This window comes from Talpa occidentalis, unplaced genomic scaffold, assembly GCF_014898055.3.
Source record: "Talpa occidentalis isolate TD23 unplaced genomic scaffold, MPIMG_talOcc4v2.1 talOcc4.8, whole genome shotgun sequence".
Classification (NCBI taxonomy): Eukaryota; Metazoa; Chordata; class Mammalia; order Eulipotyphla; family Talpidae; genus Talpa; species Talpa occidentalis.
This window is the reverse complement of record NW_023605194.1, coordinates 12491268-12511124: the sequence shown is the minus strand read 5'-3', so window position 1 is coordinate 12511124 and position 19857 is coordinate 12491268. Positions and strand designations below refer to the sequence as shown.

Here is a 19857-nt window from a genome sequence, read left to right as displayed (position 1 = left end):
TTTCCTCATGCACCATGAGAATCAGTTTTCGACAAGGACCACTCTGCAGTCTATAAGCCAGTGGCGCTCACATTTGGCTACACACTAGAATGAACTGGGCTTTTAAAAAGATACTAAATCAGGGCTGGGTGCCACCCTAGGGACTCTGATTAACAAGGTCTATGGCACGTGAGCCTGGGCATTGGGCTTTTTAGATAGTTCACAGGTGATTTTAATATGCAACCAAGTTGGGGGGGCTACTGAAGGAAAATAAGTCAAGAACAGGCCATCTTACCCCACAGCCATGAGTAATCCAACAAATACTACCAAGGCCAAATGCCCAACTGAGCATATATTGTTCTTTTTCCTTTCCTTGGGTTGTTCCCTAAGTAGTCTTGAACAGACTCATTTTCAGGCTTCTACTGAGAGTTGAGAATATTCCTGGATAGTCTTTCTAGACCTTGAACCCAAAACAACTAGAATGCTCGAGAATATTTTCTTGAGCATCATCAACAAAAAGGAAGGCAGGAATGGACAGGGAGGTCTCTCCTGGGTCTCGCCCCTCCCATTTCTTTGACCTCCTGTGCTAGCCCCTCACGCATTCCACCTGAATCTCACCCCATGCCTTCCTTTCCTCCAATGTGCCAAGCACAATCCAGCCTGTCGGTCTCACTGTTGTCTCTAGCCCAAATGCAGATTCTCCCGGGGGGACAGGACCTGTACCCTCACTTCACATGTCGCCTCGATCAGACAATCCCACCTGCCTTTTTCATCCACATGACCCCATCTGACCTATCTTTCTTAGCTGTCCACTTCCCACACTCATTAACATGGGGCAGGAGCACGTTTTAATTCACTGCTGAATCCCAGGTGCCTTTTCCTTAGTAACGGTTACAAGCCTGTAGGGTAAGGGAATTTATCAGGCTTTAGCACCACTAGCCTCTATCACCTGCGGCCTTGACTGTGCTGATGCAGGAGGCATTTGGGTGTGTGGGCACAGGGCACGCATGCCTGACTGTGGACACCTGGAGTATGGGTGTGGGCATGCGTAAGTGTGCACACCTGAGCCTAGAGGCCAGTGCTAGAAGGGCGGCGTCGCTCAGAGACGGCTACGAGAGATGGTTACAAGAGGATGAGCTGCGTGACCGCAGAAAGGTAAGACCACACCAGAGAGAGCCCAGAGAAAGAGTAAAGATTCACAGGGCTGGGGGGATCAGTTGCCTCCCTAGCTTCCCGGCTCTGTCTGGTCCGCCTGCCCGCCCTCCAGCTAGTTGCTGCCACAACAAAGCCTGACTCCCAAAGTTTAAAATCCCCCACCTTGGAGAGAATTCATACTGGAACAGGAGACTAATTCTCCATGTGTTTAGATAAGTCCAACTTTAAGCATCCAAATTCACCAACTCGTGTAAGCTTCAGCTTTGAGGAGTCACGTGTGTGAGCAGTTTGCTATCAGTGGGCTGAGAGTCTGCGAATGCTGGGATCTCACTGGTTATTAATGGGGTTTATGCAGTGAGATGAACTGTGTGTCTGAACTCATGCTTCATGATGCCAGTTTTTCATAGGGGAGCAGTTTTTCCATAAGGAACTGAGACCTTTTTATTTAGCAAAAAGAAAAATGATTTAGATAAAAACTGTGATTTATACAGAACATCAATTGATCTTTATTTGATTTGACAAAATCTGCATTATTAAAAGACGGGTAACAAAATGTGGGCTCATAGTCAATCTGACAAATTAAGTTCTATAATCTAGAATATTACATAAGAAATATTAACTGGGGGGAAACAAGATAAAAGCATCACATGCAGATGCTCCTGGCAAAGGGGGAACTATTTCTGCAGGTGAGGTCCAGAGTGTGCAGTGCATTAAAAAATCCTAGAGAAAATGCAACTGACTTACTGGGGTGAAGTATTTTTTCCTTTGGGGGAGAGAAAGAAGTGGCAAAGGCATATGCAGAATGGCTTCTCCATTTCAAAATGGTAATAAAAATATTTAGGTCATGGCACTAGGGCACCTTTAAGGAAAAGAACACCTTAACCAGAGTAGGGTCATTGCATAAATCTGTAGTAATAGGTTTTTTTTTTTTTTCAAGTAACTGAGCGGCCTAAGAATTAACTACTTTTAACAGTGGCTATCTGTTTTTCTTCTCGCTCTCTGGGGCTTGATCTGTTTCAGCATCGCAGGGACACTTTTCCACACAGTTTCTAGGAAACCATCCTCTTATTCTTGAAACTCCTAAGGAGAAAATGAAATTGATGTGAAATAGACTGTAATGGCATCACTGAGACCCCATTCAAATTAATAAGTTTTTATTAGATTTGACTTTTTCCTCTTTACTATCTTTTAATAAGCCCAATTTGAGAGGAAAAATATGGTTTTTAAATGCTCCTAACATGCTAAAAAACAGCTATTTCCCAAAACCCATCATCTGGCAAAGGTGCTAATGTGGCTGCCCTTTAAGGATCCAGGGGAACTTCTCAAAGGGGCGCACACTGACACGTGCAATGATCAGAAAAGGTGTTTTGGGCAAACTCTGCACTTGGCTCTGTTCCAGCAAACACCTCCCTGTAGCCTCCCTGAATTTCCTCTCTCAACTTTTTAAAGGGCATCCTGGGTTAATCTTTATTTTAAAAAGGAACAATTCTAGGGCCTCCCCGGTGGCGCAGCGGTTGAGCGCTGGCTTGCGAAGCTGCCCACGGCCTCTGCGGCGCCGGTTCGATCCCCGGCTGCTCCCCGGCCACCGGAGGAGGGTCCCACATGGCGCGCAGACCTCTCCTGCCGCCCGCTGCTCCCCTCAGCAGTGTGCTTTGGTCCTTCTGCCTGCTCTGCTCCCCGCTCTGGCTCTGGTGAATTCTCTCACCCTCCCGTGCTTCTGACTGTACCCAGTGCATGTATAAACAAAAACAAACAAATAAATAAATAAATAAATGAATGAATAAAATACGTGCCTCTTTAAAAAAAAAAAAAAAAAAAAAAGGAACAATTCTAAAACTTTAAAATCAAAGACAAGAGAAAGTCTCAAACCATTCATTTTAGACTTAGAGGACTATTCCCTGAGAACAGAGCGGCTGGCACAGGCTCATCGCACAGGCGCTGGAGCAGGGCCGGCCCGCATGTGCTCAGCCTCTCAGTGCTTCAGTGTCCAAGCAAACCAAATGTAAATGAGAATCTCCACCCCAGAGGGCTGTGGGGACTTTAATACCACCAGCATGGCATTTATAGAAGTGCTGGTAATAAAATTATGGATGAATTGAAATGTTAGGATCATTAAAAAGACCTGATAAACACAAATGCTGGAAAAAATAACCTAGAGTTGCTTAATGACAAACATTTCTATTTAGTACTCCTAATGCATATAACATGTTTGTTTATAAAATTTAGTTTTATAAAACCAGGGATTACTGCTTTATGTAGTCATTTCTACTTTCATACCTTCTACAACGGAATCATCAAGAATTTTATCTCCATACAACCAGTATCTGAAATATTTAAAAGAGCAACATTAGCTTTTTTAAGCCAGATGCCAGCTTTGTCAGTAAAGAAGAAATTCGGTACTTTGTTACTTACCGTAACCCTCTTGTGGCCAAAATGAACTCGCCTTTCTGTATCCGGATTCGAGGCTCTTCAGTGCAGGGACTTGTGAAGAAGGTTTTGATTCCTTTATTCAAAGGGCAGCAGGCACCACTATAATCTTCTATTACTTTATAGCGAACCTATCATTAGTGATCAAAAGAAGAATTTAACATTTACCCATATCTGAGCTTTTTTAAGTTTGAATTTAAATTGTTAAAGGTAACTCAAAATACCAGGTGATGAGTCTTTTTCCCTCTCACTTCCCCACCCATCCAGGTCCCTTAGAGGAGGCAATGGATGATTCTAGTTCTCAAGGTTTTTCTTACCCTTCATTTTAAGCACATAGCTGAGAATTAAATTCTAGAGCAGTGCTGTCCAACAGAACTTCCTACAATGATGGAAATATATTTGTGGTATCCAATGTGGTTGCCCCTATATAGACATAGCTACAAAGCACTTAAAATGTGGTTAGTTCAACCAAGACATTGAATATTTTTAGAAGTTTAAATAGCCACATGTGGCTAGCGGTTACTGTATTGTACAGCATCATTATAAGGATGTGTCTCAGATGAACAAGGTATATACTGAGGATAATTATTTTTCTGTGTTGGCATATACATTGACTAAATGCTCTCCAAGCCTTCAGGCTAAACTATAATATTCAATTTTAAAAGCAGTGTAGAACCCGAGAAAGGAAAAAAAAAAAATCATAGTAGAAGAATTACTTACACTTCTGACTCTCTTATCTGCTTTTTGTTTCAATTGTTCTATCTGTTTGGAAGATTAAAAAAAAAAAAAGCCTCTTATTTCAATGTTGAAAAACAGCCTTTCCTCATCTAATCAGTGGCAGGACAAACTCAACTTTCCAGCATTTCAAACTACTGACACCTGGTTTTGAGCATGGACAGAAGAGCCTAGGGCTGACATGGGGCTTCCTCCAGAATTCTCTCTACTGTCTTCATCTTTATCTATTCACAGAGCAGATCCAGGATCAGGGATCAGGGGACAAGGGTCAGATATCAGGGAGATGTGCTCTCTGCCCCCATGGAGTTTCCAGAATGGCATATAATCTGAAAATGACACTGAGACTAATTCTTTAGTGACAGAGAGGATAGACTGCAAGCTCAACAGGGAGTCTCGACTAAAAGTCATCTTCCAACTTAATTTTCTCCACATAGCCACAATGATTTATTAAATGGTGCTATTAGGTACAAAGGGGAAAATACAGGTAACACGTAATCTCTATCCTAGTACTTTTTCAAGTTAGAGATAAGTTATGAGAATTAAATACATGGGATCTCATGTGGTACCATAGGGTTGTATCTGATTTGGTGCCAAATCCAGATGAGTCTAGAGTACTTAGGTTAGACTTTACAAAGAGACAGGACTGGGAACTGGGCTTTATTTGTGATAGAGAACAAGTCAGATGAGAGAAAAAAGTGTGAGGAAAGCTAAGTGGTAGGGATGTCCAAGGAGTTCACTGAGTGAATGCTGACTGGCAAGGCTGAAGTCAGGAAGTTAGAAAGTAGCTGAAAGATGGTTTCAGACCAGATTTTATAAAAGTAAGTTAAGAAAATCAGGTCTGTATCTCAACAGGTTTGAAGAGTTAAGGTGCAAATGAAGGGAGTGACAGGACATAAGGAATGTTTTAGGTTTATTAACTTAGATTCATTCTGCCATACTAGAAGTTTTCTTATTACTCATTTTACTATAAAATGTCATCTGAGTTAAGGGGAAGGAAGTGAGGTGAACAGGAAGGTCTTTTTGAACAAAAACACTCACTGTTAAGCTGTACTGGTGACAGCCTTCTCTTACTGGCCACTCCAGTCCATCTCCTTCAGGGACGCCTGACCATGTAAATACCTGTTTAAAGTTCTTCCATCTGCTTCCCATATCATAAGGAAAAACAAAGACTTCATCGAGTTGATAATATTGAATTCGATCTTTAGCCTGGGGGTCACAAAGACAGAAGTTGGCAGATGTCCCTCCCTTCAATGGCTTTTGACAATACACTATTGACAATGTTTATTCCTTAAATTTGTATCATTCATGAAAATGCCTCCCCTTTGTTGCAATGTACACAGAAGAGAGAAAACAGATGAAGACATGTGCCATCGACCTGTATGAGATCATCCGGAAAGTGCCTGACAGGAAATAGGTATCATCCTTTAATGTTTATTAAAGGAGTTAATGGCTTTATTCATTTGAAAAATAAGTTGCCATGTTGCCACTTGTTCAACAACAGAAAAAAAAATCCAGATGCGAAGAAAAGATGTTGACAAACAGATTTAAGAGAAAGCCGCTTATTAAAGATGGAGGGGGCTGTTCACTGGGCGCACAACACGACAGTTTTCTCCTGGGTGTCAGCGACACCTGTGGCAACAGCCAGGAAGGACCCGACACTGAAATCATCATTTTAAGAAAATCATCTTTTTAAAAAAGCTAATAGGAAAGTGCAGGGGAATCTTTCAGTTTTCACACACATACGTATAGTCATTTATATAAGCATTGACATGTACATTTTATACATACATATATCTTTATGAATGGCATAAATTATATTTTAGGCCATAAAACTGTTAGCTTTAACTTAAACTGATTCAGAATTTCTTAAGTTACACTGACATCTAGTGGTATAAACAAGCATTATTCTTACAATAATACAACCCAATTGAAATTTGTTATATAAATTTTCCTATCTGGTAATTTCAATACATTTTCTACGAACTTAATGTGATCATTTATTTGAATTTTGACTCAGCAGAGAGCACTAGTTTTAAAATAACTTCCAGATTTAGCATGTTCCTCTACAAGAAGCCTTGCTCATGAGTAAAAAATGACACCTCAAAATAGTTTATTATCAGGAGACAATATTGTAGGGTAAAGTTTCTTGCAGTTACTTATAAGGTGATATTGACATTTATTAAATTAAAAAAACTGTCAGGATTTATCATGTGTGAATCTACTCAATTGTACAAATCTGTCACCAGATTTAAAGGGTAATTTTTTTTTTTTTTTTAGAGGCATGCTTTATTTATTTGTTTGCTGGTTTGTTTGTTTTGTTTATACATGCACTGGGTACAGTCAGAAGCGCGGGAGGGTGAGAGAATTCACCAGAGCCAGAGCGGGGAGCAGAGCAGGCAGAAGGACCGAAGTACACTGCTGAGGGGAGCAGCGGGCGGCAGGAGAAGTCTGCACACCATGTGGGACCCTCCTCCGGTGGCCGGGGAGCAGCCGGGGATCGAACCGGCGCCGCAGAGGCCGCGGGCAGCTTCGCAACCCAGCGCTCAACCGCTGCGCCACCGGGGTGGCCCTTAAAGGGTAATTTCTTTTCCCTTTTCATACTAATGAAAGATTCAGTCTTCCCAATGAATCAGGTAACACAAATCTCTACACTATTAACAAAGAAAAAGTGGTAAGGATGAGAGGAGTTCACAGGAATGAGTAAAGTGTGGTTTCTGCCTAAAAGGGGCACTCAGCGAAGTCGGGGGGATTCCCTCAATACGCTGTGTTGAAAGGGACAGAGGCTGCAGGGGATGCCAAGGGAAACAGGAATAACAGTACTTAACCAAGTCTAGGGAGAGTCAGGGAAGGTTCCCTGGAGGAAATGACACCCAAAGTCTTGAGAGACAAGAAATCAGGCAGAAAAGAGGTGCGGAGGGATCACCATATGCAAAGATATGAAGCACAAGATGTGACAACTATGGGTAATGTATTTTAGCTGGTAGTAAGTGTGAGATGGAGCAGAGACAGGTAGGAAAAGCAGCTGGAAATACAGATAAGAGGAAGACATAGAAGGTTTTATGTATGAGTATGTATGAGCTAAGGACCTTGGAGTTCAGAGCATGCTCTGCAGAACTCTGAGTCTACAAGACCTTATCCTGAGTTCAACAGTCAAAAATCTTTCATAATAATATTAAGATGTTATTTGTCTTTTTCATTGCATTGACATTTTCAAAGAGGGGGGTCAGGTAAGATTATGGGTACCTGAAGCAGGAATCAAGACAGCAGCACCAAACTGTTAGTAATTATGTTCTTCGCCACTACACATTCATAGTTCAAAATCAAACCCCAAACAAAAGAAGACCAGTTTAACATAAGAATGTCCTTGATGATACAATAAAAATATTTCATTTTTATTAAATCAGGCAGATGTCACTTTAATATTCTGAGCAATATAACACATGTCAAAGTGCTTACCTCAAGAAAAACACTTGATTTGTGAGCTAGTTTTTCATTTAACACTATTTTCACTTGAAAGAATGAGTGATGTAGCAGACAAGCTCAGGTTATTCAGACTCCAGTATCACAAACATTTTCTCAAAAATAAAGGCAGACTGTCATTTCAATGTAAACAACAGAGTACTTGTTGCCAGCGGACCAAGAAAAAAAAAAAATCAAGGCTTTCAAGTAAAAATTAGAATTTTGGAAAATTTGTATCCACCATTATGAGCTTGACAGCTTTCCAATATTTAAAGATTCTTCTTATAAAACTGGTAGTTACAAATGAATACAATTTTTAGATACTTTATATAATGAATGTGTCAGTAGTTGGAAAACCTGTAGAGTCCTGTAAGCGGATACTTTTTTTTTTTAAAGATTTTTTATACAAGAACTGGGGTACAGTCAGAAGCATGGGAGAGCAAGAGGATTCACCAGAGACAGAGCGAGGAGCAGAGCAGGCAGACGGACAAAAGGCACTGCTGAGGGGAGCAGTGGGCGCAACAGGAGAGGTCTGCCATGCCATGTGGGATTCTCGCCGCCTGGCTGGGAATCGAACCCGTGCTGCAGAGGCTGCGGACAGCTTCACAGTGTGGCGCTCAACCTGCTGCACCACAGGGGAGGCCCTATAAGCCAATACTTTTCAAATGACCAAACCTGACATTATTAAAATCTGTATGGGTAAAGATCTATTCAAAAACCTAGATAGACTGATGACTTTAAGATGTAAAAGAATACAAAAAGTTTCCTGATACAATTTCAGATCTCACGTGCAACTAACATTTCAAGAACTACCACCTGTCATGTTTTAATGTAGTATTAAAGAATGCCCACTCTCTTTAAAAGGTCTATTAAAATACTCTATTCTACCTACTTATCTGTGTGAAGATGGACATTCTTCATATACTTCAATCGAAGCAATATATCAATAGATTGAATGCAGTAGATGTGAGAATCTGTTTTCTGTTAAGTCAGATACTAAAGAGATTGTAAAAACATAAAACAATGTGACTTTTTTATTTTGGAAAATACTGCTTTTCAAAAAATATGTTTATTAACATAGAATGAGTTCACTATTGTTATTTTTAAATGAAGGAATATATTTCAAAAATTTTGTCAGTCAGATGGCAAATATCAAGAGATGTTATACATGTTATCAAAAACTTTAGTGTCCTTAACAATTTTTGTTGAGTGTAAAAGGCACTGAGACCAACAGGCTGGAAAACTGCTGCTATAAGTTAGAGCCCCAGCCTGCCAGGGGGACATGCTTGGATTACAGAGGGGTTTGATTAGGCCCACAGAAAATTTTGTTTGTGTTTAACTTGAATTGTTTGCTAACACTTAAAAATGGAAAGCGTGTGTCAGCAGAACCCAGAGATCTTACTTTCCGAAGATAAATGATCTCACAATACTGGGTGAGGGTCCCCTGTGGGAACAATCAGCTCCCCAGTCTGATAATTCGGGTTCCCGGCTAGCTCCACTCATGTGCAGCCCTATCTGACTGATGTCTAAGCACTAAGAAAATCTTGCTAGGACCTTGGTAGGACAGAAGTCCCTTTCCAAATGGACTGCTGAACACAAATGTGTGATTTAGGCTTCCTCAGCAGCCCTCAGTGTATGAGAAGCAAATTTCTGTGGGAGTTATGTTAAGTGAGAAATGAATCAAAATCTTTCCCCTACTCATCTTTTCGAAGGCAGGTAAGTGACCTAAGGAAGCCATCTGACAGCCATGTTTTCATTTTTAGGCATTTATTAGTTAATCTGGTCTATTAGCTAATTAGCACTTTATTGATATTGAAGAAACAATTATAAAATTTACCTTCTCTTCAATCCATGATTCAATAGAAGTTTTGTTTCTGAAAATTATTTTCATCTGGAAATTAAATGATAGATAGGAAAATTTTATAATATGACTTGGGTTCCTTTAAGATTATATTCATAATCACCCTATTGCTCCATCCCATAGATGAAGATAAAGTAACGGAGGTTAAGTAAAAGCGTGTGATACATTTGACTCTAACACCCTTGTTCCTAACATTGCACTACGACCTCTTCATAAAAGTGACCACATCAATTCATAATAAAATCTGAATCTATTTTAATAAACATATTTTAAGTATATTCTTGTGACCAAGGTTTTTAGATAGTAATAAAATATTGATAATCGGCAATTAAGTACTTTGCTATTAAAATATTGCTATTTTTAATGAATCTTAAATTTATGATTAATCTATTGCAAGTAATAATGACTCATTTCAGTCAACTTAGGATATTCTGCTTGCCTTGAAAAAAAGAAAATAATCTGTTGTTATTTTATTATTCAATTTTCTTAGATATGACTAATCCACTTAGTAGGTTCTTATACCACAGGATTCTAGTTTATTTCTAATATGATTTTTAACGGGCATCTGGGGGGTAAAAATTCAAAGACTTGATTCCAGGCTGGTAGAAAACATAAAGTATAATAGCCAAAATGAGCTGATGTTAAAATCAAGAGTTCAAAAAAGGGTTGGGTGATGCTGCCAGCCCTCACAGGCAGCACCCTAATTCTATGAGTTTGGCTGTCCCTTGAGAGGTATGTGACACAGTAAAGACAGCCCTGGACTAGGAGTCTCTGTCATATCCCAAGGGCCCAGCACAATACCCCGCCCACACTAGGCCTTCAAAGAGGGAATAAGGGAATTAAATGAGTGAAGAGAGCTAAGCCCACAGCCTTGCCCTCTGTGTTCTCAGAGCGCTTTGCACATGACTCAGTGATAGACACATGACCCTGTATCAGTCAACAGTTTACTCCTAATTGTGAGTTCCCTGGGGGCACGGCCCTCTTCATTAAGGCAGCGTCAGGTGATACATCAGATCATAGGCATTAAATACCATTTGTATCACTTGGTTGTTAAGGAGATTAAATGACATCATGAAAAATTCCTACACAGGGTCTTGCACAAAGGTACTCAATACATGTCAGCTATATTATTATGATTAAATATGTGCTATCATAAAATAACATTAATAGTTAATTTTCTGAATATACAAATGGATGATCTTGGGTACATTACTTAATCTTTCTGTGACTCAATTACTTATCTGTAAGGAAGGGAAAATAATGCTCCTTTTCAATCTCTTTGGGGTTGATGTGCAGATCAAAAGAAACTAAGTGAGAGAAGAACTTTCTCAGCTATAAAGTGCCGCATAGCTCTAAGGCAACATTTTAAAAATTAAATCAATTACCTTGTAATTTGTAAGTTCTGGCAAAGATACTTGAAAATTATCTGACTAAGCCAGAGAAGATTAAATTAACTAGATGGAACAAGTAACAATAACTTCTATTTCACACTGGATACTTAAATGCAGCCCTTATCACTTCATTACAATCAGCCCCAATGACTTGACAACGTTTGGCTAGAGACAAGCATAACCAAGGAACTTACCTGGATAAAAAACAACATTCCAACCGCTATAGTTGTTCCTAACGCTAATCCCAAGGCAAACAAGGTGGCAGCAAATGCAGCTAATCCAAACGGAATAATTGGAAGAGGGTCTCTCCGGGCTGCACTCATATCAATCTTTACCGTGTTCCACCCAAAGGAGAGCTACAAACAACAATAGCACACACTCGAAATACTTGGTTGTTGTAAATGGTCAGAGTCTACTGTAATATTTAAAACAACTTGGTAAGAAGATCAACACGTGACAACTTGACACTATGGCCAGAGCAGACAGAGCTGTTTCCATTAACACTGGGGCTTGAGCTCATACTTTTGGCACCGTATCATTTCGTTATTCTCAAATGTCACATTTTTTGTTTTATATTATTTCCCTAGAAAGTGTTAGGAAGACTCCACAAACATTAATATGTACGGACAACACCAGACACCACTCGTAACTGCATCTCCCCTGTTCTTTGCTCTTCTCTATTTATAGTAATATATTTCCAGTAATCTTCCACAGCAACAAAAGAGCTTTGGAGTCAGTTGTTTCTTCCCTCACAGGGGAAGAGTTTAATCCAGAGTTAAAAACTGGCAAAATGCAAGTCAAATACGGCCTGCAGGTACATACTGCCTACAATATTTAAAAAAAATAGGTGACACCATTTAAAAATCAGATTTCATATTTTAAAAAACAAAATCAGGATTTTCAGATTTTTCTCAAAAAAAAAAAAAAAAAAATAGAAGACTTAGCATCATAAACTGGCTATAGTCGAATATGGATTGTTTGCTCTGTGCAGGACGTATCTTCTCTGGTTTGCCATGGGCCCATCAGGCCTGTGTCCTCATTTAACTTCTGGGTCCGTTGAGGGACTTGAATTTGTGAGACCCCTGAACTTTAGCTCATGCCCACTTGCCCATAAATCAACTCAATCTCTTGCTGGGTATTTGAGGACCCATGCTTGCTCCACGAGCCACCCCCTCCAGGGCACTGGTGTTGAAACAAACAAAAGAATAACTTGCCACATGAATTGGATGGAAAAGGAAGCATCAGTGCTACCTTTCTCTCGTTCTTTTGTTTTTCTAATTATTCTTAGCACAGCTGCCAAGTCTGAAAGCCAGTAAATTATATATATAGTACTAAAATAATTATCGACTTCAACTAGAGCACATATGGTGAGTTAACAAAACAAAATAATCCTTCATCTGAAAAATTAAGTTTTAATGCTTGTTTAAAAGGAATCCCTAACAAGGCAAGGCAAAATGTCCTGTCTTCCCTCCTAAGTCATAGACAGCATATTTTCAAAAAGGGACTTCTCACATAATTTTGGTAACTACCACTTTCACTTACCCGATTATACAGCTGGGTGTACATAGTCATAACAAAAATGAAGGCAGCATGAATACAACCCAGCGGTGCTAACAGGAGAAAGAGCGTGAAGGAAGCATGGTTTTGGTAGCCACAACAGTTGTTGATCCAGGGACAGTGATGGTCCATCTTCATCACACATCTAACAAGAAAAATTTACATAAAACATGCAGCATCATCAATTTTCCATAACTTTGGTCTTCAAAATATCAAGCCAAAAAAAAAAATTCAGCATATCTCTGAGTCACAGGGGAGTTACATTTCACAGGGGAGTTACATTTCATGAACAGAAAGACAAATCTCTGTGAGTTTTTAAACAGCTCTGAACAGAACTTCTTTTAAATTTAAAGGGCAGGTTCTGTAACAGCTCCCAAAGAAAAGATGTCTGCTATGGGTAAGTTTGTTTAGAGAAGTCAGGAAGCCATTGAGAGGTTCACTGTAGAAAAATGAGCATAGTTTCTGGTTTTCCTTGAGCTCTGAAATGCAGTGATGGATGTGGAGAACAAGAGTCTCAACAGTCACTTATAAATCTCCACTGGGGTTAATGGGACCTTACAGATGCCTGTAACTTCCTTCCTTCCTGTTCTCATCCTTCAGATGTGGAATCCCCGAGCTAAGCAAGCTGATTTTGGAATATGAAATAGAGTAGAGTAAGCAAAGTCTCACTGTGCTTCCTTTATTGTTGCTAGAAGAAAATCTCCTGGCCTCCCAGTGAACTTCATTCACCACCAACGGTTCCCCTAAACCTCACTGTTACCACCATGAATTTCTTATTAAGCAGTGGATGAAGCTGTTTATTTAAAAAGGTTCTTGCTTACATAACATTTTTGTAGTGATTCCGTTTCCTTCCCATTAAGATTCTGATTTAAAAGACTTGAGATAATAGGCATCTGGATTCAATTATTGTATTTGTACACACCTTAAAGGTCAGTCAACTAAATAAGGAACAAAGTAGGTCGTCTTTGTAATTTAAACTCGGGACAACTCTAAAGCTAGGCAATATATGACAGTTTAAAAAGCACAATTAATCCTGATCTCTGGAAACAACTCGAAGGTGAAATTTTTACTATGCTCTTGGTAGGGAATGAAGCTAAGTCAATCTGTATTGTTCTAGAAAAATCTCTCTCCACTTAAAACATAAAATGAGTGCAAATTATTAGGATGGCTCATTTACGAGTACAATTGTGGTTCTAGACGCTTAAATATTTCAAAAATATCTTTAATAAAACTAGGAGTGGCATGGTAGAAATATTCACAGAAGACCAGTAATCAAGTAGCTCCACCCGCCCCACGCAGAGCAGACACACAGTACCTGTTACACTTCCTGCAGTGATGCGACCGTGGTGCCTTGTATGCTTGGCAGACTTTACAATACTGGAGGTACATGCTATCCTGAGAGTTTTCCTTGGCAGCAAAATAGAAACAAAATTATATCAGATATCTGAACATAATCATTATTCAAGTCTAATGAATAAATGTTGTGACTTTTTTTGGGTGATGGGGGGAAGAATAGAATCTTAATTTGAATTTTCAGCCCTTTTATTTGGGCTACACTCTTTTTAAATAATGAATTTCTGCTAACAGCAGTGCCAGTTCCTGAGTACCCAGAAATGATCTGTAGTTTCTCTTCTCCAGGCTCTATCCAGATCCAGTATGACCAAGGATTAGTTGGTTCTACTAAGATCCAGAATCTTGACATAATGGGAGGAGTACAGAGAAAACGTACCTGCAAAGTGGGCAAGGATTTTAGAGTGGGGATTCAAACATCAGAGTTGACTCCTTTCAGATATCTGGCTCCTCTCTTGAGCCATTTCGATCAAACTACTCTCCTTCACTGTAGTTTCTCTTTAATTCAAACCGTATATTGCAGAATAATATTCCTATGTCACAAGTGTGAGATTTCTGCTTGAAAACCTCTAATGACTCCCCATGATTTCACAATTTCTCATGTATGTGAGGCTACTATGACCTGCCTTGGTTTCAGGATTATCTGCAGGAGGCCATCTCTTTTCCAGTCAAACCAGGCTGTCCATGGTGTCAAAACTCCGGATCCCACCATTCCCTCAAGCAGAAATGTCCTCTTCCCCATTTTCTGCATACATTCCCCCTCCTTCCTTAGGTCTCCATCTGAAAAGGATTAGTTCCTTCCAACTTCAACATCACTCATCATTCCACGCTACAGTTTAGTTATTTTCACAAGGACCTTGGATTCTCTCCTCAGAGGTAGGTTTTCCAGAATATGAACTGGGTCTTACCCATCTCTGTACCCACTTCAACTAGTGTGCTCCTGTTTCTTCAACTTGAACGTACCTGAGAATGAGCTGGGGTTTTTGTTAAATGCGGATTCTGATTCCATAAATCTGGAGTGCAGCCCGAGATTCTGCAGTTCTAACAAGCTACCAAGGGATGTCCCTCAGCAAGGGATATGGAAATTCTGGAGCAAAAACTTAACAACTTGAAGTAGCCACAAAATCAACTTTCCAATGCAATGGTGTGGCTGCCATAACTTCAACACCTTATGATTTAAACCAGCAGTTTCTAAAGAGCTTTTCTCAGCTCTGAAGGCTGTTAATGTATTACAAGAAAAAAGATCCCAAAGCCAAACCACATTGTGAAATTGTAAGAGGGGTGCATGAAATGCAGTGTTTCTGAAACACTTAAACCATGGACTTTCCCTCTCCCTGTTTGTTTGTTTTTTAAATACAGGACAAATATTCAATGAAATCACTTTAGGAAATGTTAATTTAGATCAATGTCTTCAGACAGGTTTGAAATAAAGTCTTTGACCTTCAAAGGATCAATTATTAGAAAAATGTAGTCTCTACCAGGGCAAAATGGCTGTTTGCTATTATTGGTTGGCAGATGAGGAAAAAACTAAATAAGGATTATCATCAGACACATCATGGTAAGGAATCTTTTTCTTACCGGTTTCCATCCCAGAGGGACAAAGCCAGGACCAACGAACATGGCATTGAAGTAATTATAAAGAATCATGACAGTCCAATTGATCAACATGATGAAATTCACACTTCCTCCAGTGGTATGTAAGGGCCAGTACCACAACACAGAGTCAATCATGGCCATTGTCGAGCATATTGCTATAACGCCAAGAGCTATAATGGGACCCCAGTGACACAGTCTCTTTAATTCTTGGAGATTTTCAAACTTGATAATTGAGCAGAATGCACCCATTTTGGTGAGGAAGAATGTCTCCCTATTTGTAAAGAATTATAGATTTCCTTTTCCTGTGTACACATTTCCATGTGCCACAAGTCCACGTGTGCTCCTGAACTGTCATGCCTTCGAGTTGTGGGACGTTAGTGCAGATTATGCCATTTTCACTGTTACACACGCACAGCTCTTTATGGTAACTAGGAGAATCCAGTCTCTTGGTTTGAAACCCAATCTAAAGAAAACAAAATGAGAAAGTTCACTAAAACACTTTATTATCCTGTCTTTGTCAACACCAATAATTACCTAACCAAAGCAACCTCACAAGTGCATTACTTTGGGTGAGTATCTAGTCCAATACCAAAAAGAGCTATTTTGATCTTATCCAAATACAGGTTCAAGTCTGAATAGTACGTAAAATGTATATGCGAGTCTAAAATAGTTGCTATTCGCTTGTTCCCAACTTGTCAGAACCTTGACCGTCCAACGTTCAGTAAATGGTTTGAGCAGAGAAAGACTTTCAGAGTCGGGAAGCAGGGCCTCGGGAGTAATCTAATCTGGCTTCCTTCTTCGCAGGAAAACTGGAGACCAAGGTCACAAGTAAGTCATAGCTGAACCCATAATAAACCAAGACACCAAACTCACTTTACGGAGGTCTAAGCTGAGTCTCCAGTGAAGTCCTGTATACCAGGCATGGTCTAGATCACTTGGCTGCGGTTGCTCCCCAAACACCAACATCAGGATCTTTTGGGGCAAAGGTAAAAGATACGTGCGTGAAAGCAGTGAAAGGCAGCAAGAGGGAGGGGAGGACAGCAGTGTGTGAACTCGCGCCTGAAGGCGTACCTGAGCGTGAACATGAATGAGAACATGTGCTGGGGAGCTGGGGGGAAGGCGGCAGGGGGGAGAGGAGGTGCCTGCAGCAGCCAGGGAGGAAGAAGGCAGGAAGGCAAAAGCGCAGATCTGCAGAAAGCGACTTCCGACGGGTCTGCAGCGAGTGGCGGGGAGAAGATCTGAGCTACGCAGGAGACAGAAATTCACAAGCAACAGATGCCTCCGCCTGGTGCCTCCGTTTCCCGCCCGCGTCGCCAAGGACTTGAAATCCTCCCTCAGAGGCGGCACATCCCGGTAAGCGTTGCTGAGCTCAACACTGTGGAGATTCTGGCCTCTTTCGCGTGGGGCGAAGCCCGCCCGGACCGTGGTTACTCGTCCTGCCTGGACTCCCACCTCAGCTCGGTCCCTGGAGCCCGCGCCTCAGCCATCGCATTTCCGGGGCGCCTGGCTCACCCGGAACAGGTTTTCTTCTCCTCGGATCACTCGGTCAAAGGCGGCCCAGTGCAGCAAAGCAGAAGGTTGCGAGAGGCTGGAGCGCGGAGCCCGCCACGACCCGCTCGCCGCCCCGCCAGCGCCCTCGCTGCGGCTCCCGGCCCGGGCCCCGCGCGCAGGCTCCGGCACAGCCACTTCCGGGGGGGTCCGCCACGTCAAACTTCCCCCGGGAAGCAAGAGCCCGTGACCTGCGCCTTGGGGAGCTGGAGACGCTGTCCAGAACCTAGAGAAACAAAACCTTTTTTCCAGTGATTCCTGAGATCCCCTGTGTTTTCGTAGGCGTTTTTACACCCAGGCAGACGTGCTTCTTCTTGGTGAAATTCTTCATCAGGAAGCCCAAGCAGAAAGTAAAAGGCGCTCTCAGGCCAATTTCCGGAGGACCGAGATTGCGAAGAACAACCAGGAAGCGGCCGGCTGGGAGCTGTCCCCGGTTCTCCGCTCTGCTCTCCGGGGCGTCTCCCGGGGTCCCCGCGCCGCGTTCCACTCTCCCGCGTGACCCCCGCCCTGACCTAGGCTCCGACCCGGGCCGATCGCTCCGGAGCCACCATGTCGTCCGACTTCGAAGGCTACGAGCAGGACTTCGCGGTGCTCACTGCCGAGATCACCAGCAAGATTGCGAGGGTCCCCCGACTCCCGCCTGGTGAGAGCTCTGCCCGGCCTGGCGGGGGTGGCCGGGAGGGAGGCGGCTCGGGGCGGTGGAACGCCGCCGAAGCAAGTGTATCTCTGAGGCGCAAAGCCAGAGTGAGTTAGTTCCATCCCCCGGAGAGATGGAACTCAACTTGGTTGGGGTTAGAGAGACAGTCTAAGCTGGGTTTTGGGGTGCAGTAAAAAGACCCTTCGGAATCTGAGCCAGCCGGACTCGAACCCTCACTCCGCCACCTTGTAGGGTACTTGCTCAACTTTGGGAACGTTCCTCTGAGTCTTTGTTTTGTTTCGTTTCTTTTATAAAATATAGAGATGTGAGGAATTAAAGAGAATGAATGTAAGTACCCAAGTTAAGGGTCTGCACTCTGTAGTCACGCAGTTTTGCTAATGACAATGGTATTAGCGGCAGAATAGGGTTGAAAGTCATGATACCTTGAAACTGTTCACTTAGGTAAGTTTCTCAACCTCTCCCAAAAGTTGTTCTCGTCAATGGGGAGAACTGTAGTGTCTCACATAGAGTTGCTGTGAGATTAAATGATTTAACATATGTGAAGTTCTTTCTTGGTGTTAACTGCTATTATCATTAGTATTTTCCATACCCCCAACCTTATTTCTTGTCTCTCATCCTTCTTGGGAGCCTGTAACCCAATTTTGTGTAGATCTTGGTACAGACTAATTGTTCTACCTTTTTTTTTTTTTTTTTGTTCTACCTTTTAAAATTCCATAACTCCCATCTAGAAGTGTTTTCCTTTGTTTTGGTGTTTTAGCAAATTTTAATCCATGACCAACTGTCAACTATGTGAAGGTGGGGGCTATGCTGGCTCAGAAGAAAAGTGTTTAACTGAGAGAACAGATATAGAAATAGGTTATTTGGTAATTTTTGTTTGTAAGACATCCTCTTGGGATTTACCTTTCTTTACATGCAGGTTTAACTTGAGTAGTTAGTTGCAGATACAATTGTTACTTTTGGGCATAGTTTTGTTAGGGAAATTGAGTCATCACCCAGCTGCTAAAAGTGACTCTAACTTAGCCCTGGGAGGTAAAGTTTAGAAAAGGGAATGTTTCATGAACTGTGAACTGGTGGGCAACTTCAATGTCCACCTTGTAAGTCCATCCTTGATGACACCAATGATTTCACCTGGAGCAAAATTTTCCCTGCCTCCCCTGAAACTTGTGTGTTTTTAAATAATTTTCTTCCTTTATTTCTTTGTTTTTCTTCCCCCCCCCCACCTATTTTTCTGTTAATAGGGATATTTGCTTGAAGCCAGGATCTCTGAACTTACACCCCACCCATCTTCTGAAGTCCCAGTTAGTTCTGGAGGAGATGGATGATGTCTTAAAGAGGTTTATGAGTCCAAGTGAGGGAACAAGAGGAGAGAACCAAGGTAGCCTATACCACCGAGCACTGCTGCCTTGGAGATTTTTTGTGGAGAAAGTGGCTGTTGGCTCATCACTTCATGATCCATCACCTCGCCTCTTCTCTTCAGTTCTGCTTTTCTCCTGAGATCATCTTGATTTTATTGTCATTATTGTTGGAGACTACTTCCTTTGACTTCAGTCCCAAAGCCTCAGAATTTCAAGACTTGTGGTTTCAGTTGGATTTTTGTTCATTTGTAATTATAAGAGTTTTAACAATAGAAACATTTTTTGTTTAGGCTAATAGCTTTTGTATTGGGAAACTGTCTTATAAAGTAACAAAATCATCCCTGGGTACAAAGTGTAAAAACGGTTTCCAAGAATACAGATTTTGTTATGACTGATTTTTTTCTTGCCTTTATATTTTAATGTTACCATTCTAACCACCTAGAAGGAAACCTTTGATTTTTTAAAATAAAGCCCCTTGACTGTCCTTAGGTGTAGTGTCATGTGAGACTCAAACACAGTAGCTTCATTAGAATTGAAAGGAGGCTGTATAGCTGACAGTGGAAAAATACTTACTGATTTGAATAATTAAATAATAGTCATTCTTAAAAATGCAGTGGCTTCTCTCTTTATAATCACATGTACTTGTTCACCTTGTAATCTGTTTCAATTGATAAGTAGGAAAAAAATGGAAAAGTGCATTTTAGATGTCTGTCTGTGGACTAATAGAAATTAATATGTACAACCGTGGCACAACACTATGATTAAAAGTAATTATAATCCCTTTCT

At 41.2% G+C, this 19857-nt stretch overlaps 2 protein-coding genes across 12 annotated transcripts in view; one reads left to right on the top strand and one right to left on the bottom strand.

Moving 5' to 3' along the window:
• Positions 1–1616: 1616 nt before the first annotated feature.
• On the bottom strand, positions 1617–17155 carry ZDHHC6 (zinc finger DHHC-type palmitoyltransferase 6). 8 transcript variants are annotated; one of them, XM_037496285.2, is made up of 12 exons: positions 16963–17155; positions 16384–16482; positions 15493–15973; positions 13880–13971; positions 12550–12709; positions 11202–11363; positions 9593–9646; positions 5335–5502; positions 4282–4323; positions 3547–3692; positions 3412–3458; positions 1617–2214 (listed from the first exon to the last, which is right to left on the bottom strand). In XM_037496285.2, exons 3-12 carry the CDS (start codon positions 15757–15759, stop codon positions 2111–2113), a joined length of 1242 nt encoding a protein of 413 aa, XP_037352182.1. In that variant the 5' UTR covers positions 15760–15973; positions 16384–16482; positions 16963–17155; the 3' UTR covers positions 1617–2110. The 8 variants fall into 8 exon arrangements, with proteins under 8 accessions (XP_037352182.1, XP_037352184.1, XP_037352183.1 ...); XM_037496287.2 differs by having other exon boundaries at positions 17023–17155; XM_037496286.2 differs by lacking the exon at positions 16963–17155 and adding an exon at positions 16582–16956.
• A 93-nt stretch (positions 17156–17248) lies between these two features.
• Positions 17249–19857, top strand: part of VTI1A (vesicle transport through interaction with t-SNAREs 1A) — a 322364-nt gene continuing 319755 nt past the window's right edge. For 2 of the 4 annotated variants that reach the window (XM_037497303.2, XM_054690630.1), the window contains exon 1: positions 17249–17701. In XM_037497303.2, coding sequence (XP_037353200.2) covers positions 17608–17701 — 94 coding nt within the window. In that variant the 5' untranslated portion in view covers positions 17249–17607. The remainder of the gene's footprint in view (positions 17702–19857) is intronic. The other 2 variants (XM_054690631.1, XM_054690632.1) reach the window with 1 other exon arrangement.

Coding starts and splice junctions, on each gene's coding strand:
- ZDHHC6 (XM_037496285.2), bottom strand. CDS start 15,759: ATGGGTGCATTCTGCTCAATTATCAAGTTTGAAAATCTCCAAGAATTA. Junction 5,503..9,592: donor AATCATGGATTGAAGAGAAG/GTAAATTTTATA, acceptor TGTGACCCCCAG/GCTAAAGATCGAATTCAATA. Junction 4,324..5,334: donor GTCACCAGTACAGCTTAACA/GTGAGTGTTTTT, acceptor TCTTCCAAACAG/ATAGAACAATTGAAACAAAA.